Here is a 24,329-nt window from a genome sequence, read left to right as displayed (position 1 = left end):
ATGGTTTTGACCTTTGTTTCCTCTACCAACACTCTCTACAGTGTTAGCTATTAGTATCAATTGTAATAGAGAAAAGGACTTCAGCTACAAACTTTCTTCACGGGTACTGGGGGCAGGACTGAATCCCAGATTGTCCTTTTTGGAGGGCCATGAAGGTAACTAAAGGCAGGAGTAGCTTTAGAGTGAGCTGGACTGCTTTTGAGACTCCACTGAAGTCCTAGAGTAGGAGCATATACACCAAATGGAACTTGAGTGTCCATTTTTCTACCTGCAGTCTTAAACACATAGCAACATTTTGCAAACTACCTCTTCTGTGATCCTATGATCCTATTCTCCATGAGCATATTTTTGTGTTATGTATCATTTTTACTCTTTTGAGTAGCATGGGACTTATGAAACTCTTCAAGTAATTTGCAACTCAAGTAATACAAAAAGATTTTTGCTTTTGGGTTTTCTTTTCGTGCCATACAGTTTCCTGATTGAATTTCCATAGAAATCACAGATAATACATACACATTGCATGTGATTGACCAGGCACTTGGGAGGACTTCTCCCATTTTACTGTATCTAGGGAATTCCACAGTAACATAGATGAGCGTATTTGCACAGAGCAGCCCCTGAGGTCATCTCCTCCCTTCCTACCTGATGAGTTCAACTGTTTCTGAATACATTGTATAAGGTGACTTAGATTCCATTGGGCCTTGTTCCATTGCATTTCCACACTCAATAAACGATAGTGCTGCTTCTGCATAATTCAGTGCCTTTCCAAACTTTTCCACCTAGAGGGAGAAAAATAGGGACACAGAGAAATAGCGTAATCATCAAGATATAGTTATATTTGATGGGATTTTCTCAACATCAATTGTAAATTCGACACAAGTTGGTGTATCTTCAGATTCACAATTTTTCCTACGAGAAAGCTAAAAACCCATCAAACTCTATGCATCACTGAGAATCGTAATGATACAGAAAGCAGAACTGAAAAAGCCTATGAGATGTTATTTAGTCCACACTTTTGCATCCAAAGAAGGATCAGCTCTGCCTAGGACATTCCTGACAAATGTTTGTCAAAGCTCTTCCAATGCTGGAAATGCTACATCATACTTTTTGTACAGCTTTCATTAAAAAGGGTTTCACACAAATTCTTTGCAAACATAGTATTTTTCAACAAAGAAAGGTAATGATTGTCTTGAATTAAGAGAATGAGAATTAACTACTTGGCCTACTAACCTATTGAAAGGCTCATAATGCTTCTCAGTTCGTCTTTATCCCATCGTTTTCAGCACTGCTTGACCATGCTCTCCTCCTGTCAGGAATTTGCTTTCTATAGCAAAAGCAGGGTCTGCTCTGCTCCCTCCGCTGCCTCTCATACTCTTTCCTTGTCTTCTTTCCCCATTTCTTCTCCTATTTTCAGTGCTTCTTTGACTATGTGTGTGTATATATATATATATCTATGTGTGTGTGTGTGTATATGTCCTTGATGACAGTGTATATGCAAACGTGCATAGTGTTCATATGTTCACACTTACCTAACACTTATCTGCTCTCAGAATTTCATTTTTGATGTGGATAGAGATGGATCATACTAATACCTCTCTGTCCTGACTTCTCTTTCCTTCATTCAGAACTCCTGTGGTACATAAAGCCCATTAACAGACTGGATGCATTTGGTTGAAATCTGATGCACACAGTGAAAGGTTAATGGACCTTATTCTTTTCCAAGGGATAAAGATTTTAAATAGTAACTTTGGAATGGCACACTGGCTTCAATCTATTTTAGGTTCTTATATGACTCCCATTGCGATCATACCGGAGAACTTCACAAACTTTTTATGATATTTCTCTCCCCGGTGCTCCTGTGCTGGTGGAAGTGCTATTATCCCAGTTTCACAGATGGGGGACTAAGGAGTGGACAGACTCAGAGTAATTTCCAGGCTGCTCACTCTAAGTGTCTATGTTATATATTGCAGTGCCAAAGGAGGAGGTATGGAGCCCAGCAAGGTGATTCAAAGGAAGCACCTTGGCAAAATGGCAACTCCTCCAGGAATCCTACACAGTCAAGGAGGGAGAGGACATACGTGCAAAGGGGGATGCACAAGATGTAAGTAGGGTGCTGGTTCACTATGTAGGGAAGCTGAACGTGAAGGATATTTCAATCACCTAATACTGATGACAGGCTATTGCCTAAGTGACTTTCATGCAAAAAAAACTTGTGTCAGAGCAGAGAATAATGCTTGCACCTCCAGTTTCTGGGACTCTACTATAAAAACATTTCTCTTCAGGTTAAGAATTTCCTTTGCATATTAAGTGCTCTTTTCCATTCTGTTTAAAGCAACACACTAAAATGCACCATTTTTACTTCTCTGCAACATTTTCTGATTTAAGACTCACTTTTGAGTAATACGGAACCGAATGAACCATGGAAATTTGTCCTAATAAACACAGGCAGAGTGTAAACCTCAGTGTTAGTGCCCTAAATTAAGGGTCTGCTTCTGCTTAGTTGTCCTTTTTAGATTCTGCACTGCTGAGAAAAAGAGGTGGAGAAACAGAGGCTCTGGGCTACCTTTATCCTTTTCTACTGCTGTGATAGCAAAGTGTTTGACAGAGCAAGGCAGGACTGCAGCTACTCCCACCTACAAGATGGCCATATTAATGCAGAGTCCCATCCCATATATTGCATCTGCCATCCCAGAGGCCTAATGTTTTCAAAGCTGTGCTAGCTTACTCATAGTGCTGGACAGAGTATCCTTAGAGAAAGCCTGAGAGACAGCCAAGTGGAGCTTCCCTGGAGTACTGTGTACTTTGTTGCATCGCTCACCTGACTGGAAAGACAAGCATCTCTTATAGTGCTCCATATAACCTAAGATTCCTCTTTTTCCTCCCCGATACATTTTTAGACAGGTCAAAACCAGAGCCAAGAATCTGCTTGTTGCAACAGTCCTTTGAGTTCAAGACACTCCTCTGGGGTTACACAGGTTCTTTGAGTGCTTCTTATTACGTTGGGAAATGTCTACCATGGAACCAGGATTCTTTTCATATTAAAGAGCCAAACTTCTTTAGAAAAAGTAGAAATACCTCAGCCATCAAACCAAATTTGGAGATACAATTATAGGACCTAGCCAGCTAGTTAAACTGAGAAGATAGGTATGTGGATCTCTTACATGGCCTCTATGACTATAGTTAATAATTAAAGCAAAGGAATAAATGGAAATTTTTATTTATCCAGGCCCTTATCTCAGTAAGTCATTATTTGTTAAGTCATAGTTTATTGGGCTATGAACATTTGATTATATAAACATTTCTTAATTTAACAAGCCCAGCCATCCTTCTAATAGATTTTATAATTACCCCAGCAATACTGCACTGATGAAGAAACTGCATTACAAAAATAATTTGGAGCAACATAACTGGAAAGAAAATTTTCTCACCATTGCATCTGCTTTATGCTTCTTCCGTTTAGCTTCCTGCATAAAGTAATCTGCATTGCGTGGCCTACCAGGGGAAAATAAGAAGACACTTTATTATTTTCTGAAGCGCAGAATATTTTAAGGTTATTTTTTTTCCTCTTATTTTAAACCTGATTTGTGAACATTTTTTTATGAAGAAAATACACTTATCATGTAACCATGCATCTTCTATTTCTGAATTGTTGCCTATGGAGACAACAGCACTTATGACTGTTGTCATTCTTTAGAAGTCAGTGATACAACGCAAAAAGCAAAAAAACCAAACTAGTAAAACACTTTCTTAATGGATATATAAACCACTTCCCAAATTAGTGTGGTTTTGATCTGCAAAGTGGATAAAGCACTAAGTCTAACAAATTATTCTATCTTGTCCTCTCCCTGGCTCTTGTTGTGCATTGTCACTTGCCTTGGCTTCTCTCTCCTCTCAAAATAAGCGTGTGTTTAATCTCTCCACTTTGAAAACACACATTGAACCTGTTTGCCTCCACAACTACCCTCTTATCTGTAGGCATGCTAAGAGTGCTGTTTACTTTTGCTGCCTGGAGTTATCTCTGAGTGGGCTGTCTGCTGCAATTCCACTGGCACCACTTGTGCCAATTTCTCCACTGATTTTTTTCCTCAAACAGACCTCAGGGACTCCATTCCTTCCTTAACCTACTTGACCTACTGACTGCAGGGCACAAATCCAACTGCTGTCTCTGTGCTAAAATTCACAAGTTTGTTTCTGATCGAGACTTCCATTCAAACTGAAAACACAAATGAAAGACTCCTTGGCAATGTCTGGTCACTACCTCAGTGAGCTCCTCATGGCTGAAACAAGTTTCTTCATCTCCTCTTACAAGATCTCCCTATTACACTTTTCTTAGTCATTGTGGAAGAATAACTGTTTGTCACTTCATTTCAGGCCATAAACTTGTGTCGTGGTTTGGCCCAGCCAGCAAAGAAGCACCATGACAGTCTCTCGCTTGGTGCCCCCCATTCACCCCCACCCTCCTTAGGACGGTGGAGGCCCCAGTGAGATGGGAGGAAAGAAGATAACCAAGGATGTTGTGGATTGAGACAAGGGCAGGGAGGGCTCACTGCCAATTATGGCAAAACAGACTCCACTACTAGACTTAGAGAGGAAAGTAGGAAAGTTTATTCTACTACCCATAAGAAGCAGAACAAAAAGCAAAAAAGGGAGTAGGATGACTGAGAAAATTACAACCAGCACTTTAAGATCTCCCTCTCCCATCCCTCCTTTCTTCCCGGGCCCAGCTCACTGCTTCCAATATCTCTACCTCCTCCCTCCTCAACAGCTTGGGGAGGGGGCAGGGAATGGGGATGTGGTCAGTCTCTACAGATGGGCTCTGCCACTTCTTTCTCCTCAGAGGAGGACGACTCCTTACACTCTTCCCCTGCTTCAATATGGAGTCCCTCACATGGGACACAGTCCTTGACGAATTCATCTGCTGAGGATCCCTCACACAGGACCATGGCCTCCTCTGGGCATAGGCACTACCCCTGACACGGGGTCTTTTATGACCTGCAAATGAATGTCTGCTTCACCACTTCTCTCCACAGGACGCATGGAAGTCTCTGCTCCAGCACACCTCCTCCTCTCTTCCCTCACTGACCTTGGGGTCCGCATGGTCACTTATTTCTCTCTTCCAACTCCTTGCACCACTGCCAGCCGGAAAAGAATGAAGCAAGGACAGCAAGAAGGAACAGGAAGAACCTTCCTCTTCTGGCTTCTTCTTCTTAAGAAGTGATCGTGGAGGTGCCCAATTGACTCAGCCCAAGAAGTGGGTCTGACTCAGAGACAGGGAGGTTTTGAGCAACTCTGCAGCCCCTTCCCCCTTACCAGAAATGGCTCCACACAAACCCATGACACCTTGTATCTTCAGTTATTGCCTCACATAAGAATCTTCACATTTGTAGACCTTGCAGATTTTTCAGTCTCATATATGTGGAAGATGGCTATCTTCTTTTTCTACTCAGCTAAGACACATTCTGGTTCTTCTCAGCTTATAATGTGGTTACTGCTATGTCCTCATCTCTCTCAGAGAAGGGAGTTTTGCCTTGCAAAATGTTTTTTTTTTTTAGTATTGGTTAGAATGTCATCCCTTTGCCCTTATCTAACAAACATTGAGACATTCCTGAGTAGTCAGAGTATGAATTATGATGTTTTTACTGTTCAAGTGTTTGGTGTTATAAATGATATGGTATTATTGCCACTCAACAATCTATTGTAGGTCAACTCTGGCAGGCAACTCAGCCCCGTGCAGCCACTTCCTTATTTCCCTCCAGCAGGATGGCAGAGAGAATCAGAAGAGTAAAAGTGTGAAAACTTGTGGATTGAGATAAAGAGAGACTAATAGGTAAAGCAAAGCAGAACAAGGTATTAATTCACTGTTTCCCGTTGTCAGGCAGGTGTTCAGCCATCTCCAGGAAAACTGGGCTCTATCATGTGTAACAGTGACTTGGGAAGACAAACACTGTCACTCTTGAAAGTATCCCCTTCCTTCTTATTCCTTCAGCTTTTGTGCTGAACATGATGTCATATGGGCTGGGATATCCCTTGGGTCAGTTGGGGTCAGCTGTCCCATCTGTGCCCCCTCCAACCTCCTTATGCACCCCCAGCCCACTCACTAGTGGGATGGTGTAGGATGCTGTGTGGACACTGCTCAGCAATAGCTAAAACAGCTTTGTGTTACCAGTGCTGTTTTGATCACACATCCAAAACATACCACCATACAAGCTGCTATGAAAAAAACGATCCCAGCTCAAACCAGTACACATTCCTAACCTTTTATTTATTTATTTTTAAAAGAAGGATTTCTCAGCACATTTGTTTAAAAACAATGTTTTGTGTCAGAGAAGATACAGATCTAAAAACTGGAGTCGGTGGGATGTATAAGTAAAAAATTCTTCTGATAGCAGTAAGAACATGCTCAGATCCATAACTGATACCAGTAAGTGCCTCTTGACAGAGAAACACAGCTTCTCCCCAGCTTACTCTACCCAGTAGGTCAGAAAGGGGAAAAAAGACAAGTTTGTGCCCCAGTATCTTATAATCTACTGCAGCTGCAAACACTTCCCGTGCCCAGCAAGATGCTAACATTATCTTAATGATACGAACCATCTGGATTTAGTCTTGGTCAATTCTGAAATATTAGACATTGAAACAGTGCTAGCTTGATATAGTAAAATAACTGTTTTCAGAAACATTGAAAGTGCTCTTAAATGTTAACTCCTGTCTCTCTTTGTCTTGTGCAATAACCTAGGTAAGATGCTTTGCTATGAAGTTCCAAAAAGCAAAGCAAAACGGAGCAAATCAACAAAGCAGGGTCTCAGTAATCTGAAATTATCAAAGTGATGAACCTTTACATAATCATGTCAAACTCAGGTCATTAAAATGTGTCCTTTGCAACACATCCTCCTGTATCTCACCCAGCACTATAAGCCTAATTTGCTTGTTTAAAGCATGGTAAGAGGCTGAAAAAACAAAGTGAGATAACACAATGTAATTATGGTCTACTTATTTATAAGTCAATTGTAAAATAGTTTTCATCTTGTAGCAGAATGTATTCTCCCAAGTTATGATCAGCAATAAGGGTACTAGCAAAAGGCATGCACACTACTGAATCAAGAAACCTGCTTTGAGGGGCCTGCTATGGGATGTTAAACCACAATGCAATGTGCAAAAACTAAAGTCGTGGATTTGTACTAAGCCAATTTTTTTTTTGGATGAGGCTATTATAAAAAAAGAAACTACTTAAAGGACCATTTTAAAGGAAAAAATATATTCTCAATGTGAATGTAGTGAGTTTGTGTAGCCAGGTTTTGCTAGCGAGGGAGTTACAGGGGAAGCTCCTGTGAAAAGCTGCCAGAAGCCTCCCCTGTATCTGACAGGGCCAGTGCCAGTCGGATCTGAGATGGACCCACTGCTGACAAAGACCAAGACAATTAGCAGTGGAGGTAATGCCTCTGTGATTAACATATTGCAGAAGGGGAAGAAGGTGCTAAACTGCAGCAGCAGCAAAAGAGAGTGAGAATGTGAGAACAAAATCTTTGCAGACACCAGAGTCAGTGGCGAAGGAGGAGGTGCCCAGGCACTGGAGCACAGATTTTCCTGTAGCCTGTGGTGCAGCCCATGGTGATGCAGGCCCTGCTCCTGCAGCCATGGAGGCCATGGGGGAGCAGAGATCCACCTGCAGCCCCAGGAGGACCCCATGCTGGAGTGGGTGGTTGCCTGAGGGAGGTTGTGACCCTGTGGGAAGCTCATCCTGGAACAAGTTCCTGGCAGCACCTGGGAACTCATGGAGAGAGAAGCCTATGCCAGACCAGGTTTGCTGTCAAGATTTGTGACCCCATGGGAGACCCATGCTGGAGCACTTTGTTCCTGAAGGGCTGTTTCCTCAGTGGACAAGACTCATGTTGGAGAAGTTCATGGAGGATTGTCTCCTGTGGGAGGGACCTCACACTGTAGCAGTGGGAAGTGTGAGGAGACCTTTCCCTGAAAGGAAACAGCGGGGAAGTCCAATTGACCGTAACCCCCATCTCCCATCCCCTGCCCTGCTGGAGGGGAGGAGGTAGAAACCTGGGAAGAAGGAGGGGTGGGTGGAGGTGTTTTAAGGTTCAGTTGTTATTTCTCGTTTCCCTACTCAGTTTTGATTATTAATAAATCAAACCATTTCTCCCCAAGTTGAGTCTGTTTTGCCCATGAGGTAACGGCTGAGTGATCTCCCTGTCCTTATCTTGGCCTGCAAGCCCTTTGTTATATTTCTCTCCCCTGTCCAGTTTAGGCGATGGAGTGATAGAATGTCTTTGGTGGGCACCTGGCACCCAGCCAGGGCTAAACATCCACAGAATGTTAGGTATTTCCATAGGACAAATACAAGATTGATTTACAAATGGGGGGATGCATAACAGAAACTAAGATGCATCGGGAAAAAAAATGCATAGGCATGTTTTGTTCTATTTTTTAAACAGAGCTTTTCCAATAGTGAAAATAAACATGCCAACTCAAATTCTGATCTCTTTATGTCATCTGTGAAGTACTATTCTTCAATTAATCACTGAATGTTAACAAACTTCCTATTCAGATTACTAATGTTTGTGTTTGGTGAAAATGGAAAGCTGAAATGTCCTATAGACAATGTATGTTTATGTACACTGCATACATTTCATGTATTGTTTTAGTAATGAAATAGGGATGTGCTTGGATTTAACTATTTTCTGTTTTTTTAAATGAGAAAGGTTTCAAATTCAGTTTTGTTTAGGTCCTCACCACACATAAAAATAATTTGTCTTTTTAAAATCCAGTGTACTGCTTTAAATTATGTCATGAAGTAAATAAACAGAAGAAACCCTTCATCTATAGACTCCTTGAATATAATAGGTTACCCCAGCACACGGACATATGAAGACTGATGCATAAATTATTCACTCTGGATAGCTCTTTTGCATGCTACACATTTCACATCTATGAAGTTTACAAAAGATTATTAAGCATATTCTGATTTTACAGACTCTCAAGTTATAGTGACTGAGAACCCACGTCTATTGCACATGTGAAGTTTCAGCCAAACTTTCTGCAGCTTGGCTTATTTAGTTACACTGGCTATAATCTCAGAATGGAGAGTTTGCAGGCAATCTCATTGGATGCTAATTTCAGATGCTCTATGTTATTGATGAGAGGCATCTTGAGGAGAAGCAAATCTGTTTTTCCCTTGGTAAAATTCAGAAAGTTCTGTGGCTAAACCACTTTTAAAGATCTTTGGTCTAAGGTTTGCAATCTCTCTGTAGATGACAGCCTTGCTACAGCCTGAGAAGCCAGAGAACAGAGATAATTTCTACAAGACTAAAACGGTACCAAATTGCTGGTTGAACAGGAGTGGATGAGAGCAGTAGAAGAAGCACTGGAGTCTCTTTTTTAGGCCTATTGGTCATGAATGTAAACTGAAGTCCACAGAAAGTTTTTCAGTGAGTTCTGCTTTTCCAACAATTGAGTCAGATTCTCCTCTTCAGTTATTTACAACTGTATGTATCTATTGGTGTCAGCACTGTCACTCCAGATTTACAAACAGAATTCAGCTTTCTTTTTGAAAGAAAAAAGAAAGAAAAAGGACATCTGACTTCAAATTAACAGGTACAAACAAGTGTTTTATCTCTATTAATAATCTTGACTGCACAAGAAAGTCTTTTGTTTCCGAATATCTGATTGTTGGTACTTTTAGAAATATAGTCCTCTTCAACAAAGCCAAAAAGGAGTTCTAATACACTGCTCTAATGCATCTCATATATCTCTCTGAAAAGCAAGAGAAAGAGCGTAAAGCATCAGTGCCAACTAAGTCAGGCCGCTGGTGAATTCTCCCTGGGATCATGTGTCATTATGTGAAGCTGGCTGCTCTCGAGGAGAATTTATCCTAGTATGTTGATTGGGGAAAGCAATCAAGTACCGCTGGAACCATTTCAACGCATTCTCAGTCAACACTAGCCAGTCACCTAGGCACTGCAACAGAATCCAGCCTTTTGCAGAATAACCCCCCCATGGCTAGATCTGATAGTACAAACAAGGCCAGGCTTCCTTTTCAGCGATGGCATTCAAACCATTTATGACTTTGACAAGGGCAGCCTCAGTAGCATGGCTGTGGCTGAATCCAGGATGAAATTTATCAAACAATCCGCTACTGTCCAGAATTTCTCTCACTCGCCTTGCCACCACTTTCTCTGGGAGCTCTTCAAAAGCCAGCAGGAAAGGCAGCCTTTCCATTGCTTGTTATGTTTCGAGGGATCCCAGCATGAGCCCAGATGCCTGTGGGCATTGTAATTACTCTCCTTCCAGAAGCAGCCTTTCAGAATTTCCAGGCTGTTGAGCTCCTAAGAGCGGTATTACCATTACCCAGGTGAAATGCCTGTGTATTTCCCTCATCCTATTTAGCTCTATGCCATTACGGCGCATCTCTGCCACCTTTGTCTTTTGCTGCCTTCTCTGAGTGTAATTTACTCCAATTCAGCAGATAATTGCAAAAATGTAAACTCATGCAGTAAAAAAAGGGGAAGAGAATCAAACAAAGTGAATCAATAAAAGCCTTACTACATACAGTAATTTATCAGCATCTACTGCAACATAATCTCCTTGGAACTCAGAGCAGCCACTGGTATTTACAGAGTATGGTGTAGCTTAGACTCCAATATACAATTTTAATTATAACTGCATTCAAAGCTACATTTTTCATCTAATTTTTATACTTTATAATATAAATACTAAATACTAAAATACTAAACTATAGCATTTTCTGCTTCATTTGCATAATCTACCACTTGGACATTATTTCTTACCATAGTATGGTGCTTTATGAGGATACATTAAAAAAAACTAATAAAAGTTCAATTAAATATCATAAACATAGCCGAGTGCATATTTTAAAACCCTTCAGAGATAAAGCTGCTGAAGTGTTATAAAAAAATCAAGCTTGTGCATCCTCAGTGTACAACAATTGCACATAATAAAAGCAGCTTAAATCATAATTCTAAATATAGGATCGATTTCACAACTTAAAAAAGGTGGGTGTGCTGGAAAGATGTATAACAGCAAAACGAGTAACTTGAGAAAGCAGAAGAAACTGACATAGCCAGGGTGAGCCCATGTCCACTTCTGAAGCTGTGCCAGTAGGCCCTGAACTTTCTGTCCAAGAAAAGAAAATCCTGTAAGAGCAAGAGAACCACATAAAGTGAAAGGTAGATGTATACAGCTCCGTTTATTTGCTGCTTCATACTGAGACACATATCAGGAGCATGTCTGACACTCTGAGTCACAGAGAAGGATGGTCATCTTGGGAGTAAAGGATAAACCTGAGCAATTGTTACTATACAAAACAGTGTTCTCTCTTGATGTATCATGGTGTTCCGCCTGTTCCACGACTTAAAATGAATGCTGTTTTATGAGACATGGTACTGCTGCATCTGGCACATGGCACACATGGTGAGTGACAATCCGTGGCACTGTACAAGGTGGGTACACTGTTATGGGACCCAGCAGATCTGAGAAGTTCAATGGAAGAGCATACAATTGGAAAGGGCAGAGAGAGTATTTGTGACCCATTTAAATGATAGTGCTGTAGGCATTTCAGAAAGACAGGAACAAAGGATCTGATTGGAGTCAGGCCAAATGTAAGAAGAATTTACTCAATCATACAACTACACAATTATTATCTTGTTGGGCTTAGTATAACAAGGTCAATAGCTTAGATTAGATGAGTAGATGAATAGTACAGATACCTAGAGAGGGAGTTACTGTTGCAAAAAATAGCAGTCCAAATGAAAACCTGGCCCCTAATTTAAGTGAAACGAAGAAAGAAAAATTATCAGGGACTCCTATCTTGGCAAGAATGCAAAATCCTCCAAATTAACCACGTCAATGTCATGAAATATAAGAGACCACGATAAAGAGTCAAAATCTACTACAAATTCCTGGGCATGACCCAGACTCATGACTTAGAGATATCCATGTGAAATCAATATCTAGACTAAAACATAAAAGGGCAAAGTGTACAAGTGAAGACAGAGGAGTGAAAGAAGTATTAACAATAGGGATTTGAGCCTCTGTATGAAAAGCAGAGGGAGAAAGCATTACAACTTTTCAGATAAATTACAGATGTGTCTCTTTCAATGTATGTTAAATAGATGCGGAATAGATGTTCTGTTCAGTCGAAGATGGGGTGAAAGCCTTCACAGTGAGACCTAGAAGAAGAGGGCAGGATCACAGCAGCCCAGATCCATATTGTTTTAAAATACTATGGCATCACACCTTGAATTCTCAAAAGTCAGCTTAAAACCAAGGCAGAAAGATCCTTCTGGGAGAGGGTCTACCTGGAAACCAGCTCTGATGTTCCTGGTTCTGATGAGTTAGAAGCTAAGGTGTGAGTGAAACTGTTGTGTGACAGTACACGTGAAACTTGAGTCAATGAATGAGGTATCCATGCTGAAAGAAGCTGAAACAACAATGATCCAGGACTCCTCTCCTGAAATGCCTAAGAAACTACAGAAACCATAGGATTTGAAAGAAATCATAATCAGGCACTAGAAGATGAGGAAAGCATCTGATAGGGATTTTGGGAATTCATATTTCTCATGTGCATTTAAGTCATCACAACTCCTCTTCAGTCCCATGACTCATTGTTGCTTGTCAACATCAACAGGGTACTCCAAGGCTAAAAATGCATTTTAACAGCTTACCTTTACTCTAAGTAAGTTATGATTATTTGCTAGTGTGGTTTGTTATCACTGGAAGATGAAAATATCTTTTATATGTTGAAGGAATCTACAGGAAAGCTTCCAGGTTTCCTTGGGGGACCACAGCCTTTGCATCCTAGGGCCATTACAGTGAACCTTCTAGTCCAAAAGGGAAGTCCATTGTGGAAAACAGACCTGAAGCACATATTTTAAATGTTTGTAAAGATATTTTCCACTGACACAGGGATAGCAAAGCTGACTTAGGAATTGAGCTCCAAAGACAGGCATTAGAATGTCTCCTACACACGACAGCTGTGAATCTTGGCATTGAGGATGATAAAAACCCACACTGTTCTGTGATCCAGCAGAAGACAAACCCTGAGTTACACTGGAATGGACTTTTAGTTCTTTGAGAATAAACCAATCTTTGCCACCAAACCTGAGGAAAACAAGCTCTGTCCAGAACCAGAGGTATAGCAGAATGGTAAACACTGTGGGAGGTTACATGAGAATTCCTCATATTCAGTGTGAGACCTAAACTAGTCAAAGCCTGGGAAGGTTTGGAAGGTGTCCATCACCTGCTGTAGGCCTCTGCTCAATGCTCACCAGCTGCAGAAGAGAGGAAAGGCTACGAGAGACTGGTGGGAGACACTGTGGTATCTGAGAGATTCAGCTCTGCTGCTGGGACCTGGAGGAGAGTTTGCTGAGCCTGTTTAGAAGACCCTTGTCCTGCTCCCTGTAATAATTAATTGTGGACAAAATATATTCTCTAGTCAAGCTGTAGTGTAAGAAAAAAAAGCACATTAAAATCAACTGATGCAAACAAATTCTCTTTCCTGCATGGCAAAATTATCTAATTACCTAAAGAAACTATTTCAGATTTGAGTCTCCCAATAAAACCATTCCTTGTCCGTGTCTGTGCAGGTGAAATAAGCAGGGTGAGAATATCAGCTTGATCATTTAATCATCTGTGCTGTTTAATTGCTAACGCTCTCCTTGGCATAGTTTTGAGCTTGGTCCCAGAAAATGCCTGGGCACAGCTGGAGGACAGCACAGTCCAGGGACTGTTCTCAGGAAGCAGTAAATGTTCTTTGATTTGGAGAGTGGGGACAGTTTAATCACACAAACAGAAGTAGTGCTGGACTACTTGCCCATAGAAACAGAGGAGGGGCATGGATGTAGTTTGTAAGTTCAAATTAGGTCCATGGCTCTGGCTTTTCTTTGATGACAAAATGGTGGCTATAAATACTTAGTGAAAATCTCCTGCTAGAGCTGATTAAGCATTTATTTCCCACCAGACCAAGTTCTCACAAAGTCTCCTAAAAAGAAAGGGGGTAGGTGGTCTTGCAGAGAACAGGGAGCTTAATTATCTAAACATGGGAGGCAGCATCTGCTGTCTAATAGTCTAATGCTATTTTCTCATGGGCAGTGAACATAGGAGAAATTCAGTGCCATAAGAAAGAGGGAAAAAGAGGAAGAATGGGATGGTCAGATGATGTCTTGAAGTCCCCCAAAGTCAAGAAACAGTGAACAATCCAAAGTAAGTGTATGAATTTGTGAGGAACCAGTGGCAGTAGATGTTGATCTGTCTGACCAACCATTTTTCAGGTTGCTGATGAGAAGAAAGAGGAGGTAAGCTCTGTTTCTTAATTATGCTTCTGAGAATGTTCTCAGCATTACAAAAGTTCCTCTAAATACTTCAGAAGTCCAGGGGTCCTGGAGGCATTTTGAGCAATGCAAAGTGAGGCAACTTCCAGATGTACGGGAGTCACAACCCAAGAGCACTTTTTCCTTTCCCTCTGAGGCAGAAGAAAGAGGAAGAGGAGATTGAAAAGGAGAGATTTGGGGTTCAAGCCACAACAAAGAGATGCACCAAGAAGTTATATTTTGAGCTCTTTATGAGCTCTATGTATAACACCTTCAAAAGCTGAGTATTTTTCTGGGTATATGGTTTATTAGTTGACAAACACACAGGGGAATGCTATCTCACAAGAGAATGTGTCCCATGGACAATGGAAAGCTGGTGGGTGTGTGTAGCACTTAAATTTATAAAGGCTGGACAAACATTCATCAAGATTCAAATTAAAAAATAAATCTGTCTTGCTTCTATAAGGCCAAGAAAAAAAAAGGAAAATAAGTATAAGTGAAGAAAAACCACAATGCAAGTTTGAAAGGGCAATCCACAATGCAAATGAGAAAGTAATCCTGAGGAGCACGTTCTGATTTAGCTATAAGGAAAACTGTGAAGCTGGGTATGCTCTGCTCTGTTTCATACCACACATGAAGCATTTTAAGAAGGGTGCAGGACTGTGCTCTTCGGCACCCACAGCATGTTTGTGCTTATCACTTCAAAGATGACAGACTTGGTTCCTGCACACAGTTATTGGGAATTCTATCATTCAGTCAAATTACAGCAGGACTGAATTTGACTTGAAGCATCATTATGTAGCCCTGAAAATGTTCTCTTCATAGAGTCAGAAATGGCCAAAAACCCAAGAAATCTTGTTAAGAATTAATACTGGAAACAGCATTGAGGTCACTTACACTTGTGGCATGCTGGGTACCTCAGAGCATGTTTACAGCAGGCAGTAAACAATGGTAAACCAGGGGAAGTAGGGTTTTGCCTGCCTCTTGAAGACTGTTAGCTACATTTACTTTTATATTGGGATGTATGTGTATACAGCACTCTGCCAAGCAAGATACACTTTTTATTGACCTACTTGTGTTCCAATTTATTGCTAGCGACAGCTGTTGTCAATGATCTGGAGAAAATAAATTGAAAATAAAGTAAAAGGACACTGATTGGTCAAAAAAATTAGTTGTTGTTTTAAATCAAATAGAAGGGATTTAGTCTCTTAAAAACTATAGAGTCTGATTAAAATGAAGACTTTAAAGCCCTGGCTGGATTACAGTAATTCAGAACTTCATGGATTATGAGATGAAATATTTCATGGGCAACATTTTGGACAAATGCTGCCATTAGGATTACTGTGTAATTTTAAACTTACTGTATTGCATTTCATCAAATCCCTTGCTGTGGTACTATACAAATTTGAAAGACACTGGCTGCCATGTTTCATTTGACCCTTCTAACGTGAGTCAAATGTGTTGACATTTAATGTTTGCAGTCAATCTAATCTGCTACCGTTCAGTGACTTCTCTGCACAGTAATTTCCGAATCAAGGTCTAGTATAGCTGGTATGTTGCTGGTGTTTCCTAGATACAGGTTGTGGATGATGGCCGTAGTACATGAAAAGCTCCCTTGTCTAGTTAGCACAACAGGCATTTAACTGTTTCTGGTTTTAAGGGCAAATTAAGATGTATTTGACTCTGTGTTTGATCTTATTTGGCTTTTTAGATTGCTTTTACTAATTGGCCACAAGTTGCTTGGTGACAGTCTACATGGAAGGCACTATACACAAACAATTCAATTGTATCTCTGTCTCTGAAAAGGTGCAACAGTTTTATTGAAGATGCCTGCCAGAGAAATCACAAGTATCACTAATGGAGAAAGCAAGTGATAAAAGACTCTTAGAGATGGTGAAAAAAAGCAGTTTTCCTATGATAGTATTCTAGGGGAAAACAAAAAAACCTCAAACCAGTCTCCCTGTTTTAGTCAGCGTCTTGAGGGGAAATCACATGAAGATACCATAGTTCTCTTGCAGCTGTTTCTGATTGTTGTTTTTTTCCAGATGAACATGTCTCACAATTTGGACTTTTATCAGGCACACTGATACCTTTCCACTTTATATGTACATGTTTAAACTGTAGAAAAATTTAAAAGTTGCAAGTAAATAGTTATTGATGATAAAGTATGATATGGAGAGATATGAAGAGTTAGATAGTACTTCTAAACAGTATACAATTTCCTCAATGGATACTGTTGAATAAATGTGCTGGAGGAGTTAAAAACATGGAGGGAAGTGGAGAAGGAGGGAAAATAAGGATATATACACAGGGGAGAGTTTTCTCCAAAAGGGACAAAAAATTGGTAACATCTATTCAATTTATATCTTAATGACTGCCATGAGTACGCACAGAAATTAATCTCACCAGCCTTCTTTTCCTGACACACAAAAGTTACACCCTTTTGAAGTCTATGGGGAATTAATTGTCTTGTAGTAGGATATATGGATTCTCTTTATGAGAGGCTGCTGTCTCTCTAGTTGTCCCTAAGACCAGGTAGTGCAAACAAACCTTACTATGGTTGTAATTGTTGTCATTGTTAATTATGAAATGCCAGTTCCAGTAGAAAGCAGTTCCTGAGGAAACAAGGCTGTTATCCTAGGGTTTCATTTGGTACAAAAGAGTCAGAGATGTTGTGGGTTAAAGTCTGGGAGTGTGAAAGCTGCATCAAGGTCACACAGCTTATAGAGTTCCAGGCAGATTGAGGCATAAGCTTGAACAGAACCTCTTCTACACTCGCCAGAAAAAGAAACAAATCAATATTTTCAGGACAGAACTTTACCAGTCAAAAAGAATCTGGATTTTCTAGAAACTAGGATTTCAACCTTAATTTTTACCTTCGACCGTTGTCTAAATAATATCACATCCTAAATTGCCTTAGGAAACAAACCATCAAATTTAATTTACCAAAAAGAAAACAAAGGCAATCACAAGCTTAAATTATTTTCAGGGAAGGAGAGCAAGAGACGTTTGAAGGATGAGGTGGAGGTGAGGAGGACCAGGTGTCCCTCCAGGTACTCATGCTAACCACTGCTGCTTCCTACTTGCCCTGTCATTATGATATCTTTTTCAGAGCAGCAGTAGCAATGACAGCAGCAGCTGTCACAGCTCAGGGGTGCAAGGCTTCCATATGTTCTCTCCCCTTGCTCCAAAAGGTGCAGAAGAAGGGTGCATCTCTTACCTCACTTTGCTATAATTCTGTATATAGTAATGGTCTCCTGTGCACATAACTAATGCAAGAGCCCCAAGGGTACTAATAAAGCTTTAATTGCCCTGACCTGCCTCATGTGGGGTGTCTCCTCTCTGCTCATGGGCTAAAGAAATCCATTTAAGCTCAGGTTTGAGGCATCACTCCCTGTGTAACTCGTTCTAAGTGTACCTGTCTTCATCCCTTTCACAGTCCAGCCTTGCCTGCCCTGATCATCTTGCTGGGTGTTGTGGGACTGAAAGAATCTATGGCTGGCACAGGCCCTGCCCTGCCCATCACATTCTGCCCCTTGGCTCCTTGTCCTTTAGGGAACAGCCAGTCCTCACTGCTCCATGATGATCAGAGGCTTAAATTATGATGAAAAAATAAAGAGTTTATATAATGTGTTGCACTTATTTCTCAATGTACAGTATTACTATAACACTTCTGGCCATGTCCCAGTTCCTCTTGGGCAAACTGTATTTTTATCTCTTTAAATGCAGAAAATGTCGTTGCTTTATTTTAAAGTCATCTGTACTTACATATCATCAAAGATAAGCTTTGTCCTTCTGCAGTCTCTGGGTGTGCTGGACAGAGGTGACCAAGGCTCTGTTTGGGACTGTGGCTTATTGCTGAGAAGAACGTTTTCTGAATTGATGTGAATTGCTTTCTAGACAACAAACAGCAGAGAAGACATTGAGGAATTGGCCAATAACTTCAAAAAAGCAACCCCTAAAAAGGTCATCTTTGCACTGCGTTGTAAATTAGCAGCTAGTTTTTCTACTGTTTCAGTGAAGAGTATGTACAACTGCCGTGTCACTGACAGCCACAAATTCACAGATATTGCTCAGTGCACTTTGCAAAGAGCTTGAATTTCAATGTGACATACAGAAGAAACTGAGCTGAGCTGTTCATAACTATGAAAAATACTCTGAAAGTAAGTGAAATTATTAAAGAACAGATCTGTTATGGTCATCTAGAAGATCAAGTTGTATCTCTAGTCTCCAGCTTCCAAACTAGCCTAGTGCCTTGCCTCAGGAGAACAAGGCTGACTTTTTTGACTCGTTTCAGGTAGCACTACTGATGTACCTGTGTGGTATGAATTTAGAGCCAAAGGTTCAGGTCTATTTCCACTCTGGGTCCCTGATCAGTTTGAAAGATCATTGCTCTGTGCCACAGCAGAAGCACTTGTCTTTTGGCAACGTCTCAATGTATTCCCTCAGCTATGGTCCCGTTCTTCATGTGGCCTTGTAAGCTGTTCGTCCTACCAAGTGACTCGCTGTGTGGGCTACTATGCACTGATACAGTGCAAAGCAGAGGGCACCAGGCTGGTTTTGGTTGATAACCACTGCCAGAAAACACTTTTTTTCTTCATCAGGTGACAGACAGAAAAGTTATAGGGAAATGGACAAAAAGCTCTACTGGGTAAAAGCCACTCCCTGGCTCATGATCTCTGACAGAAATTCAGAGGACCTCTTGGGTATATCAGTTATGTGCTGGATGGGAAGATGAGATAAAACAAATCTAACTTTAACATTTATAGTTCATGAGCTCTCATCTTCTATATAGCACACCCAGATAGTTAAGCAGGCTAAAGTTTTCAGGTGAATAACCAGATACATATGAATTTTATTGCAAAGGTTGTTAAAATGTTGACCAAATGGTGCATTGCTAGGCTATGCAGAAAATCTCAGTGAAATGCATTTGCTAAGGGTGTGGATCATAAAGCAATCATTTTTTGCTTTTGATTTCCAGCACATTTGCCTGTGAAGGAATTTAAATTGTTTTCGAGATATCCAATGAAGAATCATATCATTATAATTCTGAATGGGTTATAAACCTCTAAACTTATGTTTTAGAAGTTAAAAGGTTTAAAAATTCACATTTATTCCATGAAAAAAAGAGAATTAATGCCTATGATATGCTAAAATGCCTTTTTATTTGAATATTTTTCTGTAATCAATTTTATTTCCATTTACCAAACGCATCTGTGAGATATTCTTGAAACAAGCAATTTATGATAACTTGTCTTTTAAAATGTGTCCAAAATTAGGTTTATAGTTACTATTTCCCCCTCAACTCAAGAAAAAACTAAGCATATGCATTTATGCTTAACATATGCTGTGGGGCCAGTTATCCCCACAACAAAAGCAGCTGGAAGACTGTTACAACTCAGACAGTTGTTTTCCTGAAAGTTGCTTAGGAACTAATACTTCAGTTTTTGAAGCCTCTTATGTATGAAATTAAAACCACAACAAATACATACAGAATAAAATACATAATTGCTTCTGTAGCAAGAAGAGCATGGGCCTTTCTAATAGCAGCAGAGTGCCCTAACACCTTGACTATATGCTCCAGCAATGGACATAAACGTGATGGCACTCAAATTGCTTTGTGTAGGTATTTCATACAAAGCAGAACAGCTTCAAGGGGAGGAGGTGACAATTTTCTGCTCCTGGTCATCTACTGTCAGTGTCCTCTAGGCTGGTGAGTAGGGTATGACTTCGAAGGGTGAGATATGTGAATTCCCTCAATCAGAAGAGCTAACAGTCTCTGTACTCCAGCATCCTCAACACAGAACTCATGCATAAAGGGAGGCAGCATCTACTCCTCTCTCTTCATGCTCTGAAAAGAGCAGCTACTGTGTGGTGCAGTAATATTTGCATGAGTGCTCTGGACACAAGAGCAAGACTCTCTTCTAAGTACTTGAATACCTGGGCTTTGATGGACCTGAGTTGTGAGGCTGGGACTAAGTTGTTCACCATCATCTAGAGTAAGCAGAAATATCTGAGAAAGTTGCTTGTAACAGATGTAGGAGAACTTGTCTACAGGCACACTCATGGTTAGGCTGTGTTTTGGTAAGAGGCCTTATGCACCATGCTTTTGGACGTAGGGAGCTTGCATTGTGGCCAAGCAATACTCTGGAGTCCTAAAGCCATTTGTTTTGGGCCATTACCTTTTACTTTCTGTTTATGTGGCCTTTGTTATTTGCTCACTTAACAACCTGCCCTCTTTCCTTTCTTCTGTGCCTTGCTAAACTCCAAACCTGAAAAAAATGAACTTATAACACAACATGCATTATTACTTTTTTTTTTTTTTTGCATAACATTCTGCAAGACTATCACAGATTGCAATGCAAAGTGAACAATATACATCTAGGCTTTACATTGTGAACAACAACATAAACTTACATTGAAGTCTCCGGGATGTGTCTGTGACTGGATTTCACCCTTATGTTTTTTGCTGGAGGAGATGGAAGGTAATAGACTGCTGCCATTAGGTCTGCTGGAGGAAGTTAAATCATCGTTGGAGTATTTGTGTTTTGATGCATCAGAGAGAGGAGAGATGGGTGACCGAAGCATTTTCTCATTTTTATTTATTGGTATTGCCAAGCTGGAAATGGAAATTACAGTAATGGAGTGTCACAAAGCTGGCTTTGAGAAAGGTAAATGTTTTATATATAACCAAAACTTTGAATTTAAAACCTGCTGGCAGGATAAAGTCTATTGTTATCTGGAAACAAGCTTACAGTATTGGGACCAAGAGTTCATTTACAAATTTGTATCATGTTTTGCCTTTTTCCTTTCAAGGCAAATTGTAATTCTGGACTTAATATAAAGTCTGTATCAGAGTACTTGAAAAAAACCACAGAGATAAATGGCCACTTGCTCACCATTTCTTAAGGGACAACTGGAGATGAAGATTAGGCTCTGAAGTGTAAGTTCAGGTTATGGAGCCCTATTTCACCATTACAGGTGACAATTTATAAGCCATGGCAATAAAACCATATGTGAACTAAAACAGGAAATGTGTTTAAAGATGACTGACTTGACTTTGTGCTCAATGCCCAGCCTTTGGTAGCACTGTTTATACTAATCTAATACAGATTCTGAAGACAAAGAAAGATAGACTGGCAGTGCAGACAAAAGGAAACATATGCAAACACTAGATGCAGAGAAATGTGAGCTGCCCTGTCTTCTAAAGAAGAAAGCTGTAACACAGACAGCATTTTCAGCTTTCATTTATTTGGGAGAAGCTTTGGATGAGGAGAAGTCAGGCAGACTGTAAAAACATGCCCAGAAATAAACTTCAGATGAAGTTTTTAAAGAAAAGTTTAGCTGAAAATCTTAAAGCAACACACACAAATAAAAGGGGTTTTTTTAAGAGAAGAGTTTGCATTAAGACTAAAACTGTTATTAAGGTCAGACAGACTATTTTAACACAACACCTTTCCCTGTCACATTATCTCTTATTCAGACTATTACTTTTTATGGACAATTGTCACTCCTTTACAGTTACTGTATCAGACAGTATACACTTAACAGAACCACAAAAAAGAATATAGTATAAGCAATACTTTATATTTGCACGTAATTTCAGCAGACAGAGCTAATGAAACCTGCTCTTATCATACATTTGTCCATTTATGTGGCAAGTCTTTAAAAACTAGCTGTGAAAGAAACCATGGATCATAATTCAGAACCTTTCCTGTTTCACACAGTGTAGTTCCCTTAAAACACAACATGAACTATATTGCTCTAATAACCAATGGTGTTTACAAAACCAAGAACCTGGGCATGTAAGATGGACCCTTCTTCTCCCTGTTAGAAAAATGAGATCTTTACCACTATTTTCAATGTGCAGGCTGATGCTGTCATTTCTTTTCCTCTTTGCAAACATAAACCCATGCCTTGGCGAGCTATGTTTAGACATCACTGCCAAAGTGCAGGCCTAAAGCATCCAAGAGAAGACATAGCTCTTTGGAAAGTGTACTCAAGCCTCAAAAGCAAGTGTACTCAAGCCTCAAAAGCTTGGCCTAGAGCTTGTGATGAGTAGCTGCAACTTCTAGTTGTGCTGCAGACATTCTACATGGCCTTTGGCACAACGGGTAGGGCCCATCTAAACATACTGTGAGCAGTCAAATGGCAGCAGCCCAATTATACAGAAAAGCCATGCACAATAACTTGCAGTGAGCTGTCCTCTGTTAGGACTGGGCAGACTGCAGCATCCGATGTCGATGAGAGATATTTGGGGCATCTCTGCCTGATGTTGCAGCCTTTCTTGTCAAACAGGGCCTTGCTTAGTCTACACCTCAGACTGTAATTCAGTAGAAAATGCTTATGTCTGAAGGTGGTTTTGCTCCTCTCTTTGCTACCAGCCCTCAGATGTGTGACAAAACTGCCTGTGTGGCCTTGTTGGGAGCTTAATAATAATAACAATAACAATAGTAATAATAACAACAACTGTCCAAAAAGAGAGAAAGATAAAAAGAAAAAGAATGAATTGTTTCACACAAGCTTCTTGAGTTAATTTACAGAAGACTTGTGTCAGCTGCTATGATGGCATAAGATGATTGTGAATTATGAAGGGGGGATGTGCCAGAATGAGCAGTCACTGGTTTTAAGAGAGATACTGATATCTGCACTGCTAGATTGGCTACAGTCTCAGTAGCTCATCTTCATCTGTGGGAATATTATCATTTGACAATGCATCCTATAGCAGCATAAACCACAGAAACACCTTGGAAGGAGGGCAGACCAGGGAAGAATTAGGAGGCAAACATACATTTAAGACCTTCTTTGTTTCTTTAACATACAGTTGCTACCAGGAGTACTGAACGTAATGTTGAGCAAAACACAATTTATTTTCCTGCTTCTAGGAAGAAAAGAATTAACCCTGTGACACAGCAAGCTATGACAGCCATGCTATTCTCTAAAAATGAATGCAACACAAAACATATGACACTACAGTAACAGGAATGGCATGCCTGCCTGCAATCACCCTTAATAAAGCAAACTGTTCTGTGTATTGTTTTCACTTTATGAAACATATGTGACATGTCAGGACAAAGAAATTGAACTCATATTTTTTAATAAACACGATATTTATTAGTATTCCCCATATTTTTTTCAGTATTAATGACAAGAATTGCTCAAAGTCATCAGCGATGTGTACAATAGAAAACTCTACTACAATGAATACAAATATTCTCTAATTTTAGCAGTTTCACCTGGAGATACCCTGACACTTCCAGAAAAGTATTTAAAACTACTCTGCCCTGGTGAGGCCTCAACTGGAGTACTGTGTCCAGTTCTTGGCTCCTCAGCTCAAGAGGGACAGAGAACTTCTGGAGGGAGTCCAGTGCAGGGCCACCAAGATGATCAGGGGACTGGAACATCTTTCATATTAGGAAAGGCTGCAGGAACTGGGGCTGTTTAGTTTGGAGAAGAGGAGACTGAGGGGAGATCTTATTAACATTTATAAATATCTAAAGGGTGGGTGTCAGGAGGTTGGGGCATCCCTTTTTTCTATAGTAGCTAGTAACAGGACAAGGGGTAATGGGATGAAGCTGGAACACAAAAAGTTCCACTTAAACATAAGAAAAAACTATTTCACTGTTCAGGTGAGGGAGCCCTGGCACAGGCTGCCCAGAGGGGTTGTGGAGTCTCCTTCCTTGGAGGTCTTCAAGACCTGCCTGGACATGTTCCTATGAGACCTGATCTAGGTGAACCTGCTTCTGCGGGGGGGGGTGAACTAGATGATCTCTAAAGGTCCCTTCCAACCCCTACCATTCTATGATTCTATGATTCTATGAAAAAAAAATACTGATGACCAGCACTTGCTAAGCAGCATTCAGCTAAACTCTGAAAAGTTGCATGTCTAAGTCTGATTGTTGTAAGCTTCCACAGAAAGTCGGTATAATTGAGGTCTGACAGAGGTCTATGTGCATAAACCATGCCAGCAAATGCTAAATATTCATCATTTCATGC

At 40.4% G+C, this 24,329-nt stretch overlaps 1 protein-coding gene across 1 annotated transcript in view; it reads right to left on the bottom strand.

Annotated features, from left to right (window-relative positions):
• AFF3 (ALF transcription elongation factor 3) overlaps window positions 1-24,329 on the bottom strand; it is a 327,140-nt gene that overhangs the window by 11,582 nt on the left and 291,229 nt on the right. The window contains exons 13-16 of the mRNA XM_061998729.1: window positions 20,751-20,952; window positions 18,102-18,229; window positions 3,429-3,492; window positions 643-779 (exon numbers count right to left, since the gene is read on the bottom strand). Coding sequence (XP_061854713.1) covers window positions 643-779; window positions 3,429-3,492; window positions 18,102-18,229; window positions 20,751-20,952 — 531 coding nt within the window. The remainder of the gene's footprint in view (window positions 1-642; window positions 780-3,428; window positions 3,493-18,101; window positions 18,230-20,750; window positions 20,953-24,329) is intronic.

The sequence above is a fragment of the Colius striatus genome, chromosome 1 (assembly GCF_028858725.1).
Source record: "Colius striatus isolate bColStr4 chromosome 1, bColStr4.1.hap1, whole genome shotgun sequence".
Taxonomy (NCBI): domain Eukaryota; kingdom Metazoa; phylum Chordata; class Aves; order Coliiformes; family Coliidae; genus Colius; species Colius striatus.
The sequence above is the reverse complement of the archived record's forward strand: the minus strand, read 5'-3'. Positions and strand labels throughout refer to the sequence as shown.